Source organism: Notechis scutatus, chromosome 6 (genome assembly GCF_049901735.1).
Source record: "Notechis scutatus isolate UNSWTSFEM ecotype Mainland chromosome 6, rNotScu1.2, whole genome shotgun sequence".
In the NCBI taxonomy this organism is placed as follows: domain Eukaryota; kingdom Metazoa; phylum Chordata; class Lepidosauria; order Squamata; family Elapidae; genus Notechis; species Notechis scutatus.
In genome coordinates this window covers 62,051,026-62,071,912 of record NC_142014.1, presented here as the reverse complement: position 1 = coordinate 62,071,912, position 20,887 = coordinate 62,051,026, and the positions used below count along the sequence as shown (strand labels likewise).

The 20,887-nt window shown below is 40.8% G+C and overlaps 1 protein-coding gene across 2 annotated transcripts in view; it reads right to left on the bottom strand.

Moving 5' to 3' along the window:
- Window positions 1–20,887, bottom strand: part of AGK (acylglycerol kinase) — a 48,230-nt gene that overhangs the window by 7,289 nt on the left and 20,054 nt on the right. The window contains exons 8-16 of one of the 2 annotated variants that reach the window (XM_026695069.2): window positions 19,557–19,651; window positions 18,017–18,086; window positions 17,196–17,275; window positions 15,173–15,230; window positions 10,790–10,937; window positions 10,282–10,379; window positions 8,769–8,839; window positions 7,966–8,050; window positions 6,898–7,021 (exon numbers count right to left, since the gene is read on the bottom strand). In XM_026695069.2, the coding sequence (XP_026550854.1) occupies window positions 6,898–7,021; window positions 7,966–8,050; window positions 8,769–8,839; window positions 10,282–10,379; window positions 10,790–10,937; window positions 15,173–15,230; window positions 17,196–17,275; window positions 18,017–18,086; window positions 19,557–19,651 (829 nt within the window). Of the gene's footprint in view, window positions 1–6,590; window positions 7,022–7,965; window positions 8,051–8,768; window positions 8,840–10,281; window positions 10,380–10,789; window positions 10,938–15,172; window positions 15,231–17,195; window positions 17,276–18,016; window positions 18,087–19,556; window positions 19,652–20,887 lie in introns of those variants that run through there. The other variant, XM_087968506.1, reaches the window with a different exon arrangement.

Below are 20,887 nucleotides of genomic sequence, written 5' to 3'. Positions count from 1 at the left end.
TGCTAATGTAGAAGGACTTGTGTACATATATAATGGTCTTTTTTACTGTATTAAAACTCACTTTTAACACAGGTATCATTTGTGCTGGTTGATTATTTAAAACAGCTTGAAGGGTCAAAAAATTCATAACTCAATATTTGCTCTCCCGCTTTGCCCCTTGTGTTTAAGGACTTCTAAATTGCTTGATGGTAGAGTATAATTGTTGTATCCATAGACATTAGCAGTTATATTCACAGGTGTTTGTTTTTTTATGGACAGCATACCAATTTCTAGAGTTGTGCAACAACCTCGAACTCAAAACAAATTAACCTAAAATAGTCCATCAATACAGTCCAAGCATGCAATGTTTTAATAACTGTAGACCAGGAGTGTCAAACTCAAGTCGTACAGCGGCATCACGTGACATATTGGGACTTTCCCCCCCTTTGCTAAACTGGGCATGGGCGTGGTCAGTGCGTGACGCATCCGGCCCGCGGCCCTGGTATAGAATAAAACCTGTATTTTTTTGTTTATGTTGTACCCTTGGAAGCAATGAAAAGTCAAAGTAATCCACTTTGAATCTTTTTTTCATCAATATCTACAAAGATAAGTTGGGTGATATTCCATGTTGAGTATTATGTATTGCCTTAGGAAAAAAAATAGGGACAAGGCAATTGTTTTCATATTTAATTAAAAACCAGCAAACAAAGCAATAATTAAGCATGTATTTTTCAACACCAGCTCTCAATCAAAAAGGCAATATTTAGTAATGGTTTCACTTCAGTCCAGCTCATGAACAACTACAAACAGAATGCATTTTTTCCAGCTATCAATTTATATATTTTTAATGTTCATGTACAATACACTTTATATATATTTGGCCCTGTCTTTAAAGTTCAGGAGATGAATAAAGCAACATGTTTAGTATTTGGTAACTTGAAGACTGACTAGCAAAGTAACTATAATGCACACATGCTGTGTGTTATTTTGTATTTGGCAATCTGTCTATAAAAGAAAGCATAAAAGACACAGAACATATGGGCGACACCACATTACAACATAACATCTCAAAACAAATCATTAAAAGTGGAAAATAAACTTACCTAATAGGTAAACCAGAAGATAATTTCCTCCAACTAGCTCCCCCCAGTGGCAAAAGGAAAATTACCAGTTTTATTTATTAACGCGCTGAGTCTCTATGGTTGACTCGAGGTGTTAAAAAAAATAAAACTGGCCTATAAAGACATCCAAAACATGAAGTAAACATGAAATTTGTTCTTTCTGCAAATGAAACTCCAGAAGATTGTTATTCCAAACTCAAGCAGCCAGTGTGTTAAAAAAAAAAAAAGCCCTTTGTCAAATATTAGGTGTCGAATCAGCTTGATGGGAGTAGAGATTTTCCTACCTGTGGCTACTAGAGTCCAGATAGATTGGGTATTGTCAGGTCCTGCACTGGTGGACTGAGTCTGCGTTAAAACTGAAACTGTGCCTTGCGCTGTGGCCAGTTTTCGACTCAGTCCAGCCAGGACAGGATGTGAGTTGCTGAGGCTCCATTTGAATCGCAAGTGGAGGCCTTTTTTTTTCATAGAGAAAAAAAAATTCGGTTTAAAGTGCAGCAGAGGCTTTTGGAACTCTCAGCAGCCAAGGAGGGAGGCTTTGCCTCCAGGCTTGGCGATCACCCTCAGGGCAACTGCCCTAGCGCGCGGAGCTACGACCACGTGGAGTAGCTCCAGGAGATCGGGCCTATAAGGGCCATCAGCTGTTTTGCGCAGTAGCGCAGAAGCAGCACAGGCGGCAAGCCCGATTTTCGCTTTTGTTTCCAGATCGCCTGGCTGCAATGCACTCAAGAGTAGCAGCAGCGGCTCCAGGGGCAATCGGCTCAACAGGAGGCTTTGCAGCAGCGCAAAGCAGCCACTTGATTGGGCAATCGGCCCGATTCCAGTGGGGGGCACAGCCGCGTGGTAGCGGTTGGCACTGAAGAGTGGCAAGGACAGGTTTGACTCCAGCTGAGGGCGCAGATTGACCACATTGCCAGGGCTGTGATTCTAGCTACAGAACTGAGATGATCGTGTGGGCGCCAGTAGACCTGTAGTCAGGTCCATGATTGTGGTGACCAGCAGGGTGTGGCTGCAGCCCAGCAATAGGCCTATACAGGCTTGCTTTGCTGGTTTACAGGTAACAAGACCAAAATTTATTCTGGATGGGGCTTTACTAGTAAGATTTATTGGAGATTGTGTTTTTATCACCTCATCCCTCCCCCAGCAGGATCCATCCTCCCTCTGGCTGTTTCTTTTGTTTAGCCTACTCTCCCTGTGGGATAGCAGATAGGGATCAGGAAAGGGAACACAGTCCCTCCACTTCTAAAGGCCGATCCCGGGGCAGGCAGAAGAGAAAGCTCCTGAATCCAAAAGACCTTCCAGAGAGGAGCAAGAGGCCTTAAACAGGCAAAAGGCACCTGGAACACAGATGGAAAAACGGCACCATGTGGCTGGGGGGAGGAGAAGATCACCACTCCCTGAGGAATCAGATTCTGCTGATCAACCTCCAGTATTGCAACTGGAGACTGGCCTACTTCTGCTGTATCTCTCCCACGTGTTTGGTCACCTGACAATTCTTCGGCTATTGGTGATCCAATATCTATAGAACAGAGGTGGGCAACTATGGCCCTTTTATGACTTGTGGACTTCAACTCCCAAAATTCCTGAGCTAGCATGGCTTGCTCAGGAATTCTGGGAGTTGAAGTCCATAATTCATAAAAGGGCCATAGTTGCCCACCCCTGCTATAGAAGAACCTGGAGAGGATGAAGGTGATTCCCAAACAGCAGGCCTGGAGGAACCATTGCCTCCACCTCCCAAGAGGGCTAGATCTATGGCTGAGGCGACTTTTACACCTACAGCAGCTGGCCTACGTAATCTGAAGAGGATGAGGAAGCTTCCCTGCGCATCTGGAGGCTATCATCTCCAAAGCCATAAGAAGGGGAATGGTGGAAGTTCTCCAGGTAACGAGGAGGCCTGAATCAGTGGTGTCAGAACACCCAGACCTGGAAGGGTCATTTCATGAGAGAAGCAGAGAATCCTTAAGGGACAGGAACTCTCCTGACCCTTCCACACATAGCATTACCTGTAAGACACCTGAATATGATAAGAGGGAGTCAGACTTCTCTGATGATGAAGATATGGCCCCAGAAAGACCTTCATTCACAGGTATCTTTGATGTTCAAAAGTTCAGGGCATTATTGTTTAAGGCCAAGAAGACGGCCCACTTGGGACCAGGAGCAGATGTCAGAGAAGTAGAAGGGGACAGTGCGCGCCCACCCCAAGACCAATTATTTGACGAACCTACAGTTTGGCCCGAAATGGTTCCAGTTCCCAGATTATTCTTGAATGTAATCAAGAAACAGATGGAATCCCCGGGAACATCTGCCATGCTATCGGCCAACAAAAGCCGCTTCTTTACTATGGGCCTGAACTCACCAGTTCTTTGCAGGTACCATCTGTGGATGCCCCAGTGGATGCTTTCTTCCTCTTCAAACCCTGCTGATCCAGAAGAGGCATTGAAGGCAGAGGACAAGAGGATCGAGCAATCCTTCCAACGTACCCACCTGGCGACTGCCTGGGAAGTGAAGTCTTTATGAGGTCTTAAGGTGGCTGCACCAGTTGAGGGTACCAGCATCAGATGTCAGAGTTCATCAAGACATTTACAAACTGGTGGCTGTGGCTGAATTCACTGCGGATGCAACCCTAAACAGTGCCAGGTTTGCCTCTAAGGCCATCGCTACTTCGATAGCAGTCCGCAGAATGATCTGGCTTAAGAACTGGTAAGCTGACAGGCGACGGAAGTGGAAAGTGGCATTGTCCCCCATCAAAGGGGATAAATTGTTTGGGGAGGTCTTGGATCCCCACCTGGTGGAGACCAGGGATAAGAAGAAATACCTCTCCTCTCTGGCAAGGCGCTTCAGTTTTAGGGCTGCTCCATATGTCCGTAGGTCATCTTTCAGAGGAGAGGGATCCTCCGGGGCTCAATGTACAAGCATTTCCGGATGCATTCACTGCAGTCTATTTTGGCAAGCATCAGCATCACCTTCACATTAGAATTTGTCAAATACACAGAGAGTATTTACGCTCAGCTATGAAGGCAAACACTTCCAATATAGGGCGATGCCAATTGGGCTATCCTCTACACACAGGGTGTTCACCAAGATTTTAGCTGCCTTGGCAGCTCACTTGAGAACCATCCCTATAAGAGTACAGTGTTACCTGGATGATATTTTGATCCAATCATCACGTGACTGGTTCCTAAGGGATCTCCATACCACAGTTTCCCTGCTACAGGACCATGGCTTTTCTATTAACAAGAAAAGTCATTTCTCACCAACTGCATGTTTATTACATCTGAGCACAAAGATTGACACATGGCGAGGGAGGTGGTGAGGGCACATATGTCCCCTTTAGCTCTTCTTTCTCAACTCTTGGGGAAGATGATTTCATGCATCTCGATTGTACCTTGGGTCAGACTTCATTCTAGAAAACTACAGTGGTTTCTATTGCCCCACCAAAAGGCGGGCAGAAGTCACTCATCTCTCAGGGTCACAATCCCAACATCTGTCAAACAGTCCTTATCATTGTGGTCTTCTCATGCTTTGAATGCAGGGCAATTATTCAAAGAGCCATCCCACATGGTTATCACTACCGTTGCCAGTTTCTATGGCTGGGGAGCTCATCTGCAGTCTCAGATCGCCCTTTCTTCAGTATTGTTCTTACACAGGAAGGGTTCCCTGTCTCAAAACCTTTTTCTGAAAGGGGCCACCAACTTTAGTCCTCTGGTGGTTCATAGATTCCCTACTTGGGATCTCCCCAAAGAGATCTTAAGGCGTTAATGACTGAGCCATTTGAACCACTTAGATCCATTAATTTACACCATCTATCACTCAAGGTTGCTTTTCTTGTAGCATCACATGGGCTAGGAGGATATCAGAGATCGCTGCCCTTTCAGTTAGGGAGGATTTGTGTATTTTCCATCCTGATAAGAGTAGTGTTACAGTTAGACCCAACTTTCATCCCAAAAATTAATTCTAGATTCCACAGGGCTCAGGAGCCTCGTTCTCCCTAATATTTGTCCAAATCCTTCCTATAATTTGGAGAGGGTGTGGCATACTCCGGATGTACGCAGAGCCTTAAGGATTTACATCCAGCGGACACATCCTATCCGCAAGTCGGAGGCACTGTTTGTGTCCTTACAACCCAGCAAGTTAAGGTTAAAGGTGTCTCCAAAGACTGTGGGCAGATGGATTCGGGCCTACATTGCCAAGGCTTATCTGAGCAGGGCTCTTCCGGAGCCTCGTGGAGTGATGGCTCACTCAACCAGAAGTGCAGCAACTACGGCGGCATGGGCTACTCATGCGCCCATTGAAGAGATCTGCAGAACGGCCACATGGTTTTCACAGTCTCCTTTCATTCGGCATTACTGCCTGGATGCCTTTGCATCAGCTGATGCTGCTTTTGGCAGAAGAAGCACAAGCGCTAATGTGAGTAGGACTAGACTCTTGCTCTCCCTGGGACAGGCCGGCTTTGGTATGTCCCAATCTATCTGGACTCTCGTAGCCACAGATAGGAAAATGAAAATTGGGTTACCTGAATGTTCCTTTTCTTCTGTGGCGTAGAGAGTCCAGCCCCACCCTGGTTCATCTGGTCTGGGTGCGGGTTGTGGGGAGCAATAATGTGTGTTCTTTTTATCTCTTAACTCCAGAATCACGTCCAGTCTGCTAAGTGCTTCGTTGAAAGCTGGGGCACGGCGCAAGGCGGAGCTCCAGTTTTAACACAGACTCAGTACACCAGTGCAGGATCTGACAATACCCAACCTATCTGGACTCTCACGCCAGGGATCCCCAACCTTTTCGGCGCCGCGGCCCGGTTCCGACATCAGCTGGGCGCCGCGACCCGGTACCAGCGTCAACTGGGCGCCGCCATCTTTTTATGCGAAAGGCGCTTCGGTGGCGTCACGGAGCGCTGTTTCGTCATAAAAAGATGGCGGCGCCAGCGCTTCTGGTGAGCTTTTCGGGTAGAAATGGCTTTCTACCGGAAAAGCTCACCGAGCGCTGGCGCCGCCATCTTTTATGAAAACAGCGCTTCGTGAGCTTCTACCCGGAAGCGCTTTTTAAAAAAGATGGCGGCGCCCAGCAACCAGCGGCCGGTAAGGGTTGTTCCGCGGCCCGGTACCGGTCCGCGGACCGCGTGATTGAGGACCCCTGCTCTACGCCACAGAAGAAAAGGAACATTCAGGTAATCCAATGTTCATTATGGGTCATTTGCATGCAAGAAGTTCCAAATTTGGTCTTTTTCGCATCCTTCCTTTTGTAGAATAAGAGTAGAATAATATGTGCCAGAGGCAGGCTGCCAGTCAAGCTGCAGGATTCTGGTCTAATGGTTCACTGATCTGTTATTAGTGATTACATTTTAAATACTTTCCTCTGAGACATCTCTCTAATTTTTAATCACTTTTCTAAACATAAGCATAACACCGATGGGCTGCCCATATCTCAACTATTAAATGGGAAAGGAAGCAATATGAGGGAAAGGAGGAGCATATTCAATGATCTGAAGTACATATGTACTAGGTGTACAAATGGAAGTTTATACCAAACTGGAAAACAGTTGCCACAGAGGTATTTGGGAACAGTTGCCACAGAGGTATTTTTGTGAAATAACTGGAACCAGATGAAAAGAAAAACGAAATGTTTCCACCTCAGTTCTTCTTCCTCAATTTCTGACTTACATAGTTTGAAAAAGGAAGGCTTTCATCGTAACTGAAGGAAAGCTGTGCAGTCTTCAGATGCAGTTCGTTAAACAGTTTGCGCAGTCATCCCAGTCAGCCCTTTGATTACAATACACCTTGAACCAGCTGCTTTGATTATGATATACCTTGAAGCATTTCTACTTTTCTCCTGGCATCGCAGAAGAAATGGAGTTTCCTGGGCAACAGCTTCACCTCCACTGTCATTGCTTCATGCTCTTCATTGTCTATAGCTAAAGAGCCTTCTGTATCCTGCCGACACAAAAAGATCAAGAGATTTTTCACACAACAGGACAACAAAGCAGACATGCTGCCTCCAGCTACATCCTGACAGTGGTTTTCCTTAGAATTCTGCAGCACCAGGGCATGCAGCGAAGATGTGACATTCGTGTCCTGAATGGGATAATGTCCTCAATTACAGCTCAATTGTATTGCCACAGAACTAAACATTTTGTTAGGTTTTCCAGCCAATAGATATCTGGGTTCATGTTTCACTGTACACTGCTTTTTTCTTAATCATGGTGTTGAATAAGCCAAAATTTGGCTGGATTTACATGACATTCTATGCCAAAACCCAAATACTTTTCATTAGGACTTTGTGTGATACAGGACCTAGCCAGTGAGACAAAAAAAAATTATGCAAGGATGATAATTGTCCAATATATCATTCATTCATTCATTCATACATACATACATACATACATACATACATACATAACTTTTTGCTGGTATTTATATGTATGGTATTCAGCTTTGTTCGGGTATTTTCCCACGTCATTATAGTTGTGGTTTTAAATTTGTAGCAACGTTTTAGCAGAATCTCATCTGCCATCATCAGGCTTCTCATGGCAGATGAGATTCTGCCAAAACGTTGCTACAACTTTAAAAACACAACTATAATGACGTGGGAAAATACCCAAACAAAGCTGAATACCACACACACACACACATATATGTATACACACACACACACACACACACACACATGAAAATGTAGTTACCAATAGCAAGGATATGAATGCTGATCAATCAGACTATGTCAGTCCACAGGAACATGAGAATCTGCGTCAAAGCTCACTTAAGCAAAACTCATCTATTCCATCTCTTTACATAGAAAGAAGAAAAGCCACCACTCTTTTCTAAGGTGGGAGAGAATAAAAGCAGCTCAATGTGCATCACAGCATTTGATTTCTCACCTCTGGAAGCTGCAAAACACACTTGCTAGCCTGAAGACATTGACTTCCTTCAGGACACAAGTGGGGATCCTTCATCTTTTGGCTTCTGTGCAAAACAAGATACGAGAAAGACAGGAAAATATTTATGCATATCATTTACAGTATGAGCAAACAAAAAATAGTAAAGGGAGCTGGAAAAAACTTCAGAAGCAAATAGTACAATCAAATAAAGTTCACCATTTTACATTATACTACAAAACAGTGTAACATTTTTACACGAACCATTCTTTCAAAGACTTGAGGCATTGTGTACACACATTTCTAAGAGACAAATTGTTTCTAAGGAGTTTCGTGCCTGTAAGGTTTGAACCTAATCTGTGCGATCCAAGAACATTTGCTATTGTTATTGCTACTATGTACACCTATATGCAAATAAGGAAGGAACTGGAGAATTGTTAGGAAAAAGCTTGTAAGATTCTTTTATTCTACCCTAAGATAAAAACATTTCTGGAATCCCTGCCATGTCAGTTCCTTGACCTTGCCCACTTAAAAAAAGTGATACCTAGAGCTTCTAGTGAAGATGTGCTATAAGTCTAACAAATAATAAGGAAATCTGTTACTGCACTGAATTTTGGCATGGTAGAAAACTCCAGAATCTTTTCTTTAGCTTTAATCACTCTTTGAAATAAATATTTCTTATTAATATTTACAGAGCAAATGAATAAATGAAACCTATGGCTATGATAAGGTAGATATGTTCTCTATTATTCACCCTCTTTGTATGGCTATGATAAGATATATAAGACAGGTTCTCTAATACTCACCCTTTTTTTACGTAGTCTCCCCTACTGATTGCATCCGATTCAATACAAATATTCATGAAGTCTTCTTCACGCTGAAACAAGTATTTCCAAAAGAGAAATGTTAAGTATTTCCAAAAGAGAGATCCCGGCATCTCACAAATATTCCAGGCATATTTGTGAAAATTATTTGTTTTTTTCTTATGAGAAGGTAGTCTAACATTTACTCGTGTATGGATTAAAAAGACAGAGTCAGCTACTAAAGACAGCAGAAACTGTGGAAGGAATTTAAATAAACTGGTTAAGGATAAACGTAAACAGTGATTGCCTAAAATCAAGAAAGAAGAAAGCAAATCTGAACAAACCATTGAATTTGAAGAGAGGCAGAGAGCCATGAAGCTCTCAGAAATGAACTTAACAAAAAATTTCAGAAAGATGTTAGAAGATAACATTCTATATACCATATAGCGCCGTGGTGGCACAGTGGTTAGAATGCAGGATAATTCAGCTCACTGCCAGGTACTCGGGCCTGACTGGCTCAAGGTTAGCCTTCCATCTTTCCAAGGTCAGTAAAATGAGGATCCAGATTGCTGGGGGCAACATGCTGACTCTGTAAACTGCTTAGAGAGGGCCGTAAAGCACCATGAAGCGGTATATAAGTGCTCTTGCTCTATCAAAGAAAGATGACATAACAACAGTATGCAAACTGTTGTACAACAGCCTTAATTTCACATGCTAACAAAATAATACTTGGGATCATCAAACAGAGGTTAGAGCCCTACATGGAAAGAGTGATGCCAGATATTCGAATTGGCTTTAAAAAATGCTAAGAACGTAAGATATTATTGATGAGAAATGCTGGATAACTGAGAAAGTTAAAGACTGCCAAAAAGAAGTCGATATATGCTTCATTGATGATAGGAAGTCTTTTGCGTCAATCCTATGTCAATCATGACAAACTGTGACATGTACTTAGAAAAATGGGAACATCAGAAAATCTTATTAGCCTTATATGAAAACTATACACAGATCAGAAAGACAAAGTCCAGGTGGAACACGACAAAATAGAATGTTTTCCTATTTGCAAAGGAATGAAATAAGACAGTATACTCCCCCTCTTTTTATTCAATCTATATAAAGAGTATAAATAAAGGGAAGATTGATAGAAAGAAGATGGATGTGGCTTTAAGGCTGAAGAAAGAAACATCAATAATCTGCAGGATGCACAATTTGATAGCTGAAAATGCAAATGATATTCAAGCTCCGTAGCTGGAGATCTGAGTGAAAAAGGAGCAGAGTGAAAAAAAAAATCATTCTTTGATAACCATAAAGAAAATCAAAGTAAGACAACAGATTCAGCAACCAGGTTTAAAAATGGCAATGAAGATCTGAAGTGATAGATAATTTCTGCCTTTAAGGATTGATTATCAATAGTAAAGGAATTAGCAGTTAAGAAATATACCACAAAATAGCACCTAATGGTCAAATGGGGGAAAAATTATTAAGGGAGGGAGGGTTTGAACTTCTATTTTCTTACTTTCAGGTCGAGATTCCTGTTTTGAGTAGTGACAGAGAATTCAAGGGCAGACAGTGGAATTTCATTCCAGGCCTCTGGAGTCTCTTCCTTTGGGATTTCTGAGGTCCAAGAGAGAAAAGAAAATTAAGTAAAGTGTTAGACAATGCACCATTTTATTTTGCTTGGGTTTTGTTGTTGCTGTTTCATCATTCTGTCCTTTTATTTATTATTTGTTAAATTTTATTTGCTGCCTATCTCACCATAGGGCTACTCTTAGGAGCCTTACAGTAATAAAAAGGAAGAAAAATGCAGGTAAAATAATAGAACAATAAAATAAAGAATGACAAAGATACACAACAGGATAATATATCAATATGATAACCAAAAAGATGGATAGGTGGAGACCAGAGAGCAAGCAGGGAAGATGGGAATCTGCTATCAATCTAGCAGCCACCTCCAGGGTGAAACTCCCCCCCTACCCACGCCAACTGGTAGGGCCAGGACTTAACTTTGTGCATATTTGGCTTACCTTTGGGGGTGGGTGTCCAATAATATGCAAGCCTCTTATAAAGCCTAATGTATAAAGGAGGTCGAGATATCTTCTGCTCTGGCTCCTCAGGTGGCCTTGGAATAGGGCCCAAATAGGTAAGGGAAGCTAGATGTTTCTGAGGCCATTCCTTGAAGGAGGAAAAGCATCACTATTAACACAGTATGAAAATGTATGAGTATTCCAACGCAGACTGAAGAAATGGATGGCCATAAAACAGGTGCAAAGAAGTGACAGCAAGGTAGAAAATCACAGTTAGGAAAAGGGCTACTTTCTCCATTCAATTATTCTACTAGCTGCCCTCCATTCTCCATACAGAGCCGTGATTGGAATGCGGTACTGCAAGCTAACTCACTGCTCACTCCAGGAGTTTGATTCTGAATGGCTCAAGGTTGACTCAGCCTTCCATCTTTCCAGGGTGGGTAAAACGAGGACCCATATTGTTATGGGCAATATGCTGATTCTGTAAACCGCTTAGAGAGAACTGTAAAGCACTATGAAGCAGAATATAAGTCTAAGTGCTATTATTATATTATTATTCTCATTTAGGGAATAAGGTCTTGAGTCAAGTGGTAGGGAGGGAAACATTTAACTATCCCATTTTCTGTTTCTGCTCTTGTCAGCTATTTGTAACTGAATTATTCAGGTCATTTCATGCTGAATGCACAGGTCAACCTTAAGCCCTATCATGTTTCACAAGGAAGAACAAGAACATGCAATCTTTAAACACAGAATATTCTCCCTGGCAGAGAAAGCAGAATATGAAACAGCAAAAGTTACAAAGGAGTTCAAATAGTAAAATGGACTGTGTGACTATGCCTATCTTTTTAATAAACCACATGTACTGATAAAAAACCATGGAACCTAGGTAAAAAAATACATGGCCTAAAGCATCTCAGAATTTCCGAGTAAGAAATAGTGGCATGCAGAAACTTTAATTTAGTCTCCTGTTTCAATAAATGAAAGGATTTAACGATTACACCAGTTTTAATACTGATCATAAAATCACAGAATATAAGCACTGAAAAGTCCCTCAGAGATTATCCCTACTGTAGCATCCCTCACAGATGTCCATTCTGCCTCCCCTTAAACACCTTCACTGATGGAGAATCCAGCACTGTTTCATTGTTAAAAAGCTCTTTCCATTTAGAAAAAATTCCTGATATTCAACTGATGCCTACATTCTTATAATTGAATCCCGTTGTTTCTTGCCCCCTCTTCTGGAATAATTCTAAATAAGTTCTTTGCATCTCCAAATGGAGCCCTTATGATTGTTGAAAATAGCTATCACATTTCCCTGCAATCTTCTCTTTTCTGGCTAAACAGGTTCCCAAGCTTTCCTCTTAATTTTTTTTCCCTCTTTCAGGCATCTTGTCATACACCAGTCCAATGTCCTATCTAAAATGAGACAGCCAGAATTGCACACAATATTTTATGTGTATCAAAGAAGAACAGATAACAGTGGCTTTCCCCCTCTATCCTATGCACATATATTTCATTTTTCCTATCCATATATAGGGCTTTGCATTTGTCCCTGTTGAAATTCACCTTGCTGGTTTTTGCTTTATGATCTGTCTTGTCAAGTTCTTCATGAATTTTGCTACTAACTAACTCTTAACTTTGTTTCATGTGCAAATTTGCTAATCATGTTTTCTACTCCCTCTTCCAAATAATATATAAATATATTAACAGCATTGGGTCTAGAAAAGAGCTTTGCAATAAACATGCCCTCCAGCTTGACAAAAAGCCATTGGATAGAACAGTACATCTATCTAGCTTTGTATTTAGCTAAGGATAGCATAATCCAGTCCACATTTTGTCAACTTCTTTATTTCCCTTGTTGAATAGGATGGAAATGAATAATTTATTTCTTTCCATGTCATAGCTACAAGCAAACTCTGGATTCTTTGGTTTAAACCAAGGCAGGTAACTTTTGTGATCTTTAAAGAATAGCTAAATTTTGGTGGCAGAATTGTTAAAAATCAGCAACTGGTATTCTGAGTTGGAAAATATATAATTACTTAATTACTATATTGTATAAATTATAGAATAGGCTTTCAAAACTTCCTTCCCAAAAAATTCAAAATGGAAATCTTTGTCCATTCCTACAATTTGTCCAGTCCTACAATTATATGTGACATTTTGTCTCTGTCCACTATAGCCCTCACCCTAACTGTTGAATATTAATCCTAGACCATCGTAATCTAACCAAACTTTTCCCACCTTGTGCTCCCTGTTCATCATCCCAAACTAATACAATGGCTACTAATTACAGATATTGTTTGTTGTTCAAGATGAGGAAAGGCAGTGAATGAAGCGAGTACCAGCGGGATGGGGTGGGGGTGGAGATGATCTCCATCAGGTCTTTGAAACATGTGCATTATTTATGTTGCGGCATTTCAAACATTGGAATATTTTATTATTTGTTAAGAAATCAGTACAAGGCCCTTAACAGGAAAATATGTGTCTCCTTTACATTATAATCATTCAATATTTGAGACCTTTAAAACTATGGCAATTAACCCTTCTGCTCAATTTGTGACTGGCTGGCTATAAGAGGTAACAGTCCTCTATGCTGTATTTATAGGCACCACTTACATCAACTGAATAGGGTGAATCATTAGCATAACAAAAGCCCCAAGAGAAGATTGCACTAAAGGAAGACAGCAGGGTACAGTAGATTTTAATGGCTCTCACTGCATCACAGCATTCCTTTGCTGATTCCTTTGCTTATTTTATTCATAGGACAGCAATTATTTTAATTGCATTCCGTGATTCTGTTTTATAAAAGATCTTTATTTCTGCCACCACTTGCTTGGCAAAACATACATCAAATGACTTCACATCAGTTCCATTTTGAGTAGCAGCCTTGGATTTGTTTGAAGTACCTAAAATTATACTCCCATGAACAATCCAAGTAGAATTGTGTGGCATGCACAAATATAAGAAGCTGTCTTCTAACAAGTAAGATTATGGATAACTAAGTCTCAGAAATGTTATCAATTATCAGCAATATATGTATGTATGTATGTATGTATGTATGCATGTATGTATGTGTGTGTGTATACATACATATATATATCCATCTCATGAGAGATGCTGAGACTGAATCTGGAACCTTATTTTCTCTTCCACTCTCTCTCCCTCCCTCAAATTTGGAAAACATACGACTCCTTCACAAAGGGCACTGTGGGTGATGAATGCAAGCAAATATATATTATAACATTAATCTACATCAGAGATGTCAAACTTGATTTCATTGAGAGCCGCATCAGGATTGTGTTTGACCTTCAGGAGAGCATGGCCAGGGGCGTGGCCAGCTCCGTGTCACTCATGGAGCTCCGTTTTCAGCAGTGATGGCCTCCTGCAGCCCTCTGCAGTGAAAATGGAGCTTGGGAGGCCATCACAGCTGAAAACTGAGCCCGGGTGAGTCATGGGCGGCCTCCCTGAGTTCGTTTTTGCTGGCAGAGGGCTGCAGGAGGCTGTTGCAGCTGAAAACAGAGCTTGGGAGGGCTGCGCATGGCCCTCCATTTTTGCTGGCAGAGGCACCGGGGGACCGTCCTTCGTTGTTTCCAGGGTGGGCCTGCAGGCCAGATCTAAGCACCCCAAGGGCCGGATTCGGCCTGAGGGCCTTGAGTTTGACACCTCTGATCTACATGCAATCTTAGAGCCTTAAATCATTCAGTGAATTTACATATGCGAAAATTCAGGACAAGGAAGTACTTCTTTATATGATAGATAACCGTGCTATGGAAGCTGATACAATGAGATCCACAGTGCAGTTATCTGTTGTATACCATCACTACCACTTTCAACAATGAAGAGTTAGGCTATTGAGGGTTACTACTATTGATACCTGTAACTGTCTATGGGAATTCCCAGACATCCAGGTCATAGTTGTCCCAAAGGTGTATTTTGAAGACAGCTGGACTTTCTTGTTTTTTTTCTGTTGAAGACGTTTCTCTTCTCATCCAAGAAGCTTCTTCAGCTCTGACTGGATGGTGAGGAATGGAAGGTTCCATTTATACCCAAGGAATATAAATCTTTCTATTGCTCACCATCCAGTCAGAGCTGAAGAAGCTTCTTGGATGAGAAGAGAAACGTCTTCAAAGCAAAACAAGAAAGTCCAGTCCCTTCTTGAAAAAGCACCTTTGGAATACCTGTAACAGTTTCCTGAATAACAGAGTTTGTGTTAAATATCAACTTCTAAGGGCTGGAGGGAGGGAGGGAGGAAGAGGAGAACAAATGTCTTGTTATGCATAGCTGTTATCATTTAGCAGACCATTGTGTAACAGGGGACTAGATGTACAGAAACTTTTTTAGTTTCCAGTAATGAAATAATATTGAGTGATTGATAATAATTACCTTCAATGTGTTAAAAAAATGGGCTGCCTGGATTTTCAGAGGTCCAAGATACCAGTATCTGGAACGTAGCAAAACAAAAAAAAGCAAAACTGAAATCTAAGGAAAGCAATTAGCATTTTAAATACATTTTTAATCCAAAGCATTTGTTACAGTTTTATACTTGTACATGATAGACAATAAAAAGACCATAAAAGAAGAGTGCAATTGGCTCTAGCTTCATGCTAATGCAAATGTGGCTTGGTAAAATCTGGTTTATCTAGAGGTCATCTGAATGTAGCAGTCTAACATGTCATACCCAGCCTAGCCCAGTGAACTACAATACTTAATTGCATGTTGCAGTGTTTCTCAACCTTTGTGACTTTAAGATTTGTGGACTTCAATTCCCAGAATTCTCCAGTCAACTGTGCTGGCTGGGGAATTCTGAGAGTTGAAGTCCACAGATCTTAAGAATCGCCAAGGTTGAGAAACACTGGCATATTGCTATTTCTATACTGTCCTGCTTTTACTTCTTACCAAGCAAGTGTACTGAGCTGGTGACTTCCTGCTGCAGAAGCCAGAGCATCCCTCCATACAAAGCGTGTTCATATTTATGTGGTTTAGAATCTTAAAACTTTAATCAGCTTTGGCAAAGTTGAAAAGTTCAGAGAAAAAGTTTTAACAGGAAAAAGAAGTCTACTAAAATAGAACAAGAAACAATAGCTTCAATCTGTCTCTCAGAAGATTCACACAATCAGCCTACATACAAATACACAATGTTCTTACATCAATTTTAAAAGCAGCCCCATTCCACATCTATCACAAATTAATAGTTATCACAGGATAAACAGAAGATAGTTTACTAAAAAGGAAGTACCTATTTCTTCAGAGGAGCACTTAGGAGGAAAGCAATAGTGAACTGTTCATCTCAGACCTGGGAGAGAGGTAATGTCATGCCCCTGGTGGAGATTGACTCTGAGCAGTCAGAGGAGGACCCAGGCCCATCCCCTATCCATCCTAGAGCACTCAGGGAGGAGAGGATCAGGGTAAAACATGGTCTACTCAGGAGGAGAGGATTAGGGTAAAATGTGGTCTACTTGGGAGGAGAGGGCCATGATCCTCTTCATGGGTCGCAGGTGTAAGATCTGCATAAGAGTTTGGACCTGCGTGCTAACAGACACTGGAGACAAATTAGTGTTTTATTCCTAAAGAAGGTTTATCTTGGTTGGCGTTCTTCCAACAGACTGTACCTGGTTATCTTCCTGAAGTTGGCAATTATCTATCCTGGTCTATCGTGGAACTTTATTCAGTGTGGTTTGTTTTTGGTTTTGGCTTCGTTATCGGCTCTTTGAATTTGAACTGTGTTTCTTTCCTTTGAAATGTTATTTTAAAAATAGTTTACTCCTCCACTGTGAACAATTAAACAGTGAAGCCAAGTTGAAGGCATTAAAGGACTTTTATTTACATTTTGGTTTTTGTTATATTTCTGATATACTCTGGGTCATCACAGGTAACCATTTAGAATAGATAACTGGTTCATTCATGTAGAACTCTATATGAGTCTTCATGTGAACCTACAGCCACTCACTTATAACACTATACTCCTATATTGTATAGGTGATTATATATAATTTTCAATCCTATCTGGTTCAAAAATAGATATTATATAGATGACCATGGATGATCAATGGATACCAGATGGTTCTTTGATAACAGATTATACATAGAGGGCCACTATATAGAAACCACAAATCCGTTTCATGCAGTCCGTGTCAAGTAACTTTCTATCAATTAGGGAGGCTCTTGGTAAAATACTATGACTCAAACTCTTTTCTCAAGAGAAAGAGAAGCAGTGCCTTGAGAATGAGGAATTAATCATCAGAGCTTCAGAAACTTATGGAATTAAAACCAGAAGGAATAGAAATCTTCAGGCTGGTGGGACTAAAATAGATTGGTAACAATGAGTTTGGAACAAGGTCTCAATGGAAGTAACATACAGGAGAAAAGATAGAGGTAATATACAGGTTACAGCAAAATATTTACTTACTTGCTGACTTTTGCTCCTGCATCTCTGTAAGAGCCCCACCGTAAGCCATTGACAGCAAATACTGGCTGTTCTTTGTTCCCCTTTCCATAATGGAAAACGCAAAAACAGAAATCTTGTTTTGTACAGAGGCAGCCAAACATTAATTACATTAATCTAGTGATATGAACATCAGCAGAATACATATGTATGGCTTGTATTAAAAATACAAATTAAAAATACTGACCATCGTATGTTATCTTGGCATGTCCATAGAAAAGAATTGTTAAATTATAATAAATTAATGCAAATGGAGTTTAGCTCCATCTTTTCAACCGATTTCATTTTGTGAGCAAAAAGCGAAACAGTTTATTTAGCAACTTTGCTTGATATGCCTTGCTGAAATAAAAGGATTTTCTTCCTCTTCTTCCTTCTCAGGCTACTATTTTCACTGTATGAAGCAGGTAAGCAAAAAATAGATAGCCAGATATGCTTTCACAGAATGAAATCATTCTACGGTTTGGCAGTGGGCAATGTTATCTGCAACAATTAACTAAAAACTTAAAAGCAGCATTGCCTAGCTAAATAACAAAGCAAATACCTTGTGCTACCTATGTGAATGCAACTGTCTTTCACATATGCAATATTATTTGTATTATAATAATATTTTAAACATGCCTTAACAATTCTTTTGCCGTATATTGCTATTAAACAAGCTCTTTTAGATTAACTGGTTCTATCAAAATAAGTAATCAGAATGGCATATGACCCAAAATAAGAACGTGCAAATGTAGAAACAAAAATAACATTCCCAAATACAACATTTACAAATGAAATATGGCTACCTTAATCTGCAATACATCAAGTTGAACTGTCTCTCCTCTCAGTATGGACAACGTGGCATCAATGATACACCTTAGGGAAAAATAGAGGATAACATAGAAGTCAAGCAAGAGTATGTAGTCCTTAACTTATAGTAAAATCCATCACCAATTAAAACATCTTGTGTAATAGAATTGGGAACATGTGATACCCAAAAGATTGCTATAGGTCAGTGTTGATGACCTTGGGATCAAGTGAGCATCAGCCTTGCCTGATTAGCATCTTCTAACCTAGTATCTTCTATAATGGGCTGCTAATAAATTTGAACAAGCAAAGCAAGCAAGCAAGCAGGCAAGCAGGCAAGCAAGCAAGCAAAGGTCTTGAAACTTAACTCCTACCATTATATATAGGGACTGCAAGCTTTCTAGTTGTGCAAGATATTTTGGTGACCTTGAATACCTTCAACTGCAGTTATCATTCTGGAATGCTTGAAAGGACTTAAAACTGGAGACTGCTTCTTTCTTGGACTTAATGCACTATTATTTCTCTTCACTGGCATCTTATTTCCCGGAACTCAGAAAACCAAGGACAACCTCAGGATCAACACACAGCGAAGGCCATTCAGGAACAATCTCATTAAGAGACCTTGATGCCTCCATATTCTAAACACCAATAGGCTCCAGACAGAACTACCCTCCAATTGTTGGGAAAACCGTCAAACCCAAAGCCTGTTGTGGACCAATGTAACTGCTCTTTTCTTTAATGGTATGTGGGAATGACCTTGAGAGACAAGAGGAAGAGTCAAAACCAGACAATGGTCAAACAAGCAGCAGCTGAGTTCATTGAAAAAATGGGTGTATGGGAAATGTCTCAGAAGAAGTTAATCCTCCCTAGTTCTTGGACTGAAAAGGTGGACAGAGATGTATTTTCAGACTTGCAAATTTCTATTACTATAACAGAGTGTGCTTCTTGTCTGGACTAACTTGCAAGGCTGATATGTCTCCATGTTTGTGGCTTCAGTCAAATCCCATAGTCATCCAGAAGTGCTCTGTATCTTTTTCTCACCATTAGATCATGACCATATCAGAACTTAGTTGATCTAACTAATACACCAAGCTTAATGGTTTTCCCACAACCCCCAACACATTGAGCCTGTGATTATTTGGACAAGTCCATTGTTGTTCTGGTGGCTGCCTTGAAATTCTGAGCTTTCACCCAATAACTCCAGGGACAGCAGACTGAAGAGGTGGAATTGGGGGGGTTGGTTTTGTAAAACCTTTTGTAAAGCCAAAAGCAAATAAAACACATTACGGCTTGGTATGCTATTCATAATAGGTTTTAAGCTGTCAGATGGAGATTTGTATCTTCATTAAGGAATAGATAGGCACTCTTTCACAGCAACAGATTTCATAATATTGCTAGAAAAGTACCAGAGTCCATATCATGCAAAGCTCTTTTTAAAGGAAGGTCAAAATACAAATAGACTAAAAATGAAACATGCTGTTTTAAGTACCAAAAAAGTAAATGGATTTTCCATCGATGTCACCATGAATTCATACTTACTGGACTTGGTTATCGTTCTTAGTATAAAGTGTGTGACTTAAAGTGCTGGTCTTTCCAAGAGGAATGAATCCAATGGGAATTTTACTGAAAGATGCCTGGGAACGAGAACAAAACAAGTCCCATCAACTGAATTCAATTCCCTTTTTCAGGAAGCACAGTTTTGCTTAATATCATCCCACCCACCCCCTCCACCTATTCTCCATGGAATGGAACAGGCAGATACTTCCTGAGAGACTATGGCAGAGAATTGGTCAGAATGATAGGCTATTCTGACAGCCCTCCAAGTGTCAACTGGTTCCAAAGCAGGCTTTGGTAATCATTAGGCGCATTGTTATCAAAAGCTGGCACACATGCCCCAATCAATGTATGATTCCATTAGGGAACCAGCTATCGATAATAAACTGGAAGGTAGCATCTGGGGCATAGACGAAACATTTGGGCCTTGTTGGTCTTCAAACAAAGTAGAGACAGAAATAAACACTGTATTTCAAAGCATCTTTTCCAGTAAAAAGAAAGTTCAGCAGCACCCTGGCAATCAGGCTGGTTGAACATGAATATATAATTAACCAACTCTTTTTAAACACATAGATTTGCAAATGGATCTTTATCTCTGCCAACTGGATTAGAGGGAAAGAACAGAAGGGGACACAGAATGGATACAAGAAGTGATTTGATTAAAAGAAAAAAAAACATCACATGATGAGTCATGGCTTAGAATTTGAAGTTTCAAATGCAGTCCTGATTTCCCCGGATATACAGGTAGCCCTCACAACTGAGCCGAACATTTACGTTGCTGAGTGAGAACTTCGTTAAGTGAGGTTTGCCCCATTTTACGATTTTTCTTGCCGCATTTGTTAAGCGAATCACTGCAGTTGTTAAGTCTGTGACACGGTTGTTAAGTGAATATGGCTTCCCCATTCACTTGGCTTGTCAGAAGGTTGCAAAAGGGGAACACATGGCTCTGGGACACTAGAACCGTCATAAATACGAGTCAGCTGTCAAGCACCTACATTTTAATCATGTGACCATGGGATGCTGCAACTAAGTCCCTTGTTTCAGGGCTGTTGTAACATTGGGACAGTCACTAAACAGTTGTAAGTCAAGGACTACCTGTGCTGGCTGCCATAAATTGTTGGCTAGAAACCACACTTGGTAAGATACAGTAAAAGCCATTGTAATGGACCACACTCAGGCATCCTCATAAACTGTGCTCTTTGAAGAATTGTAGCAAATTAAGTTTAATGACCATGTAACCACAGTATCCTGAATCTCTGCAGATTACTGCAGCTTGCAGCACCATTTCTCAAAAATCTAATTTATTTCATTATGGT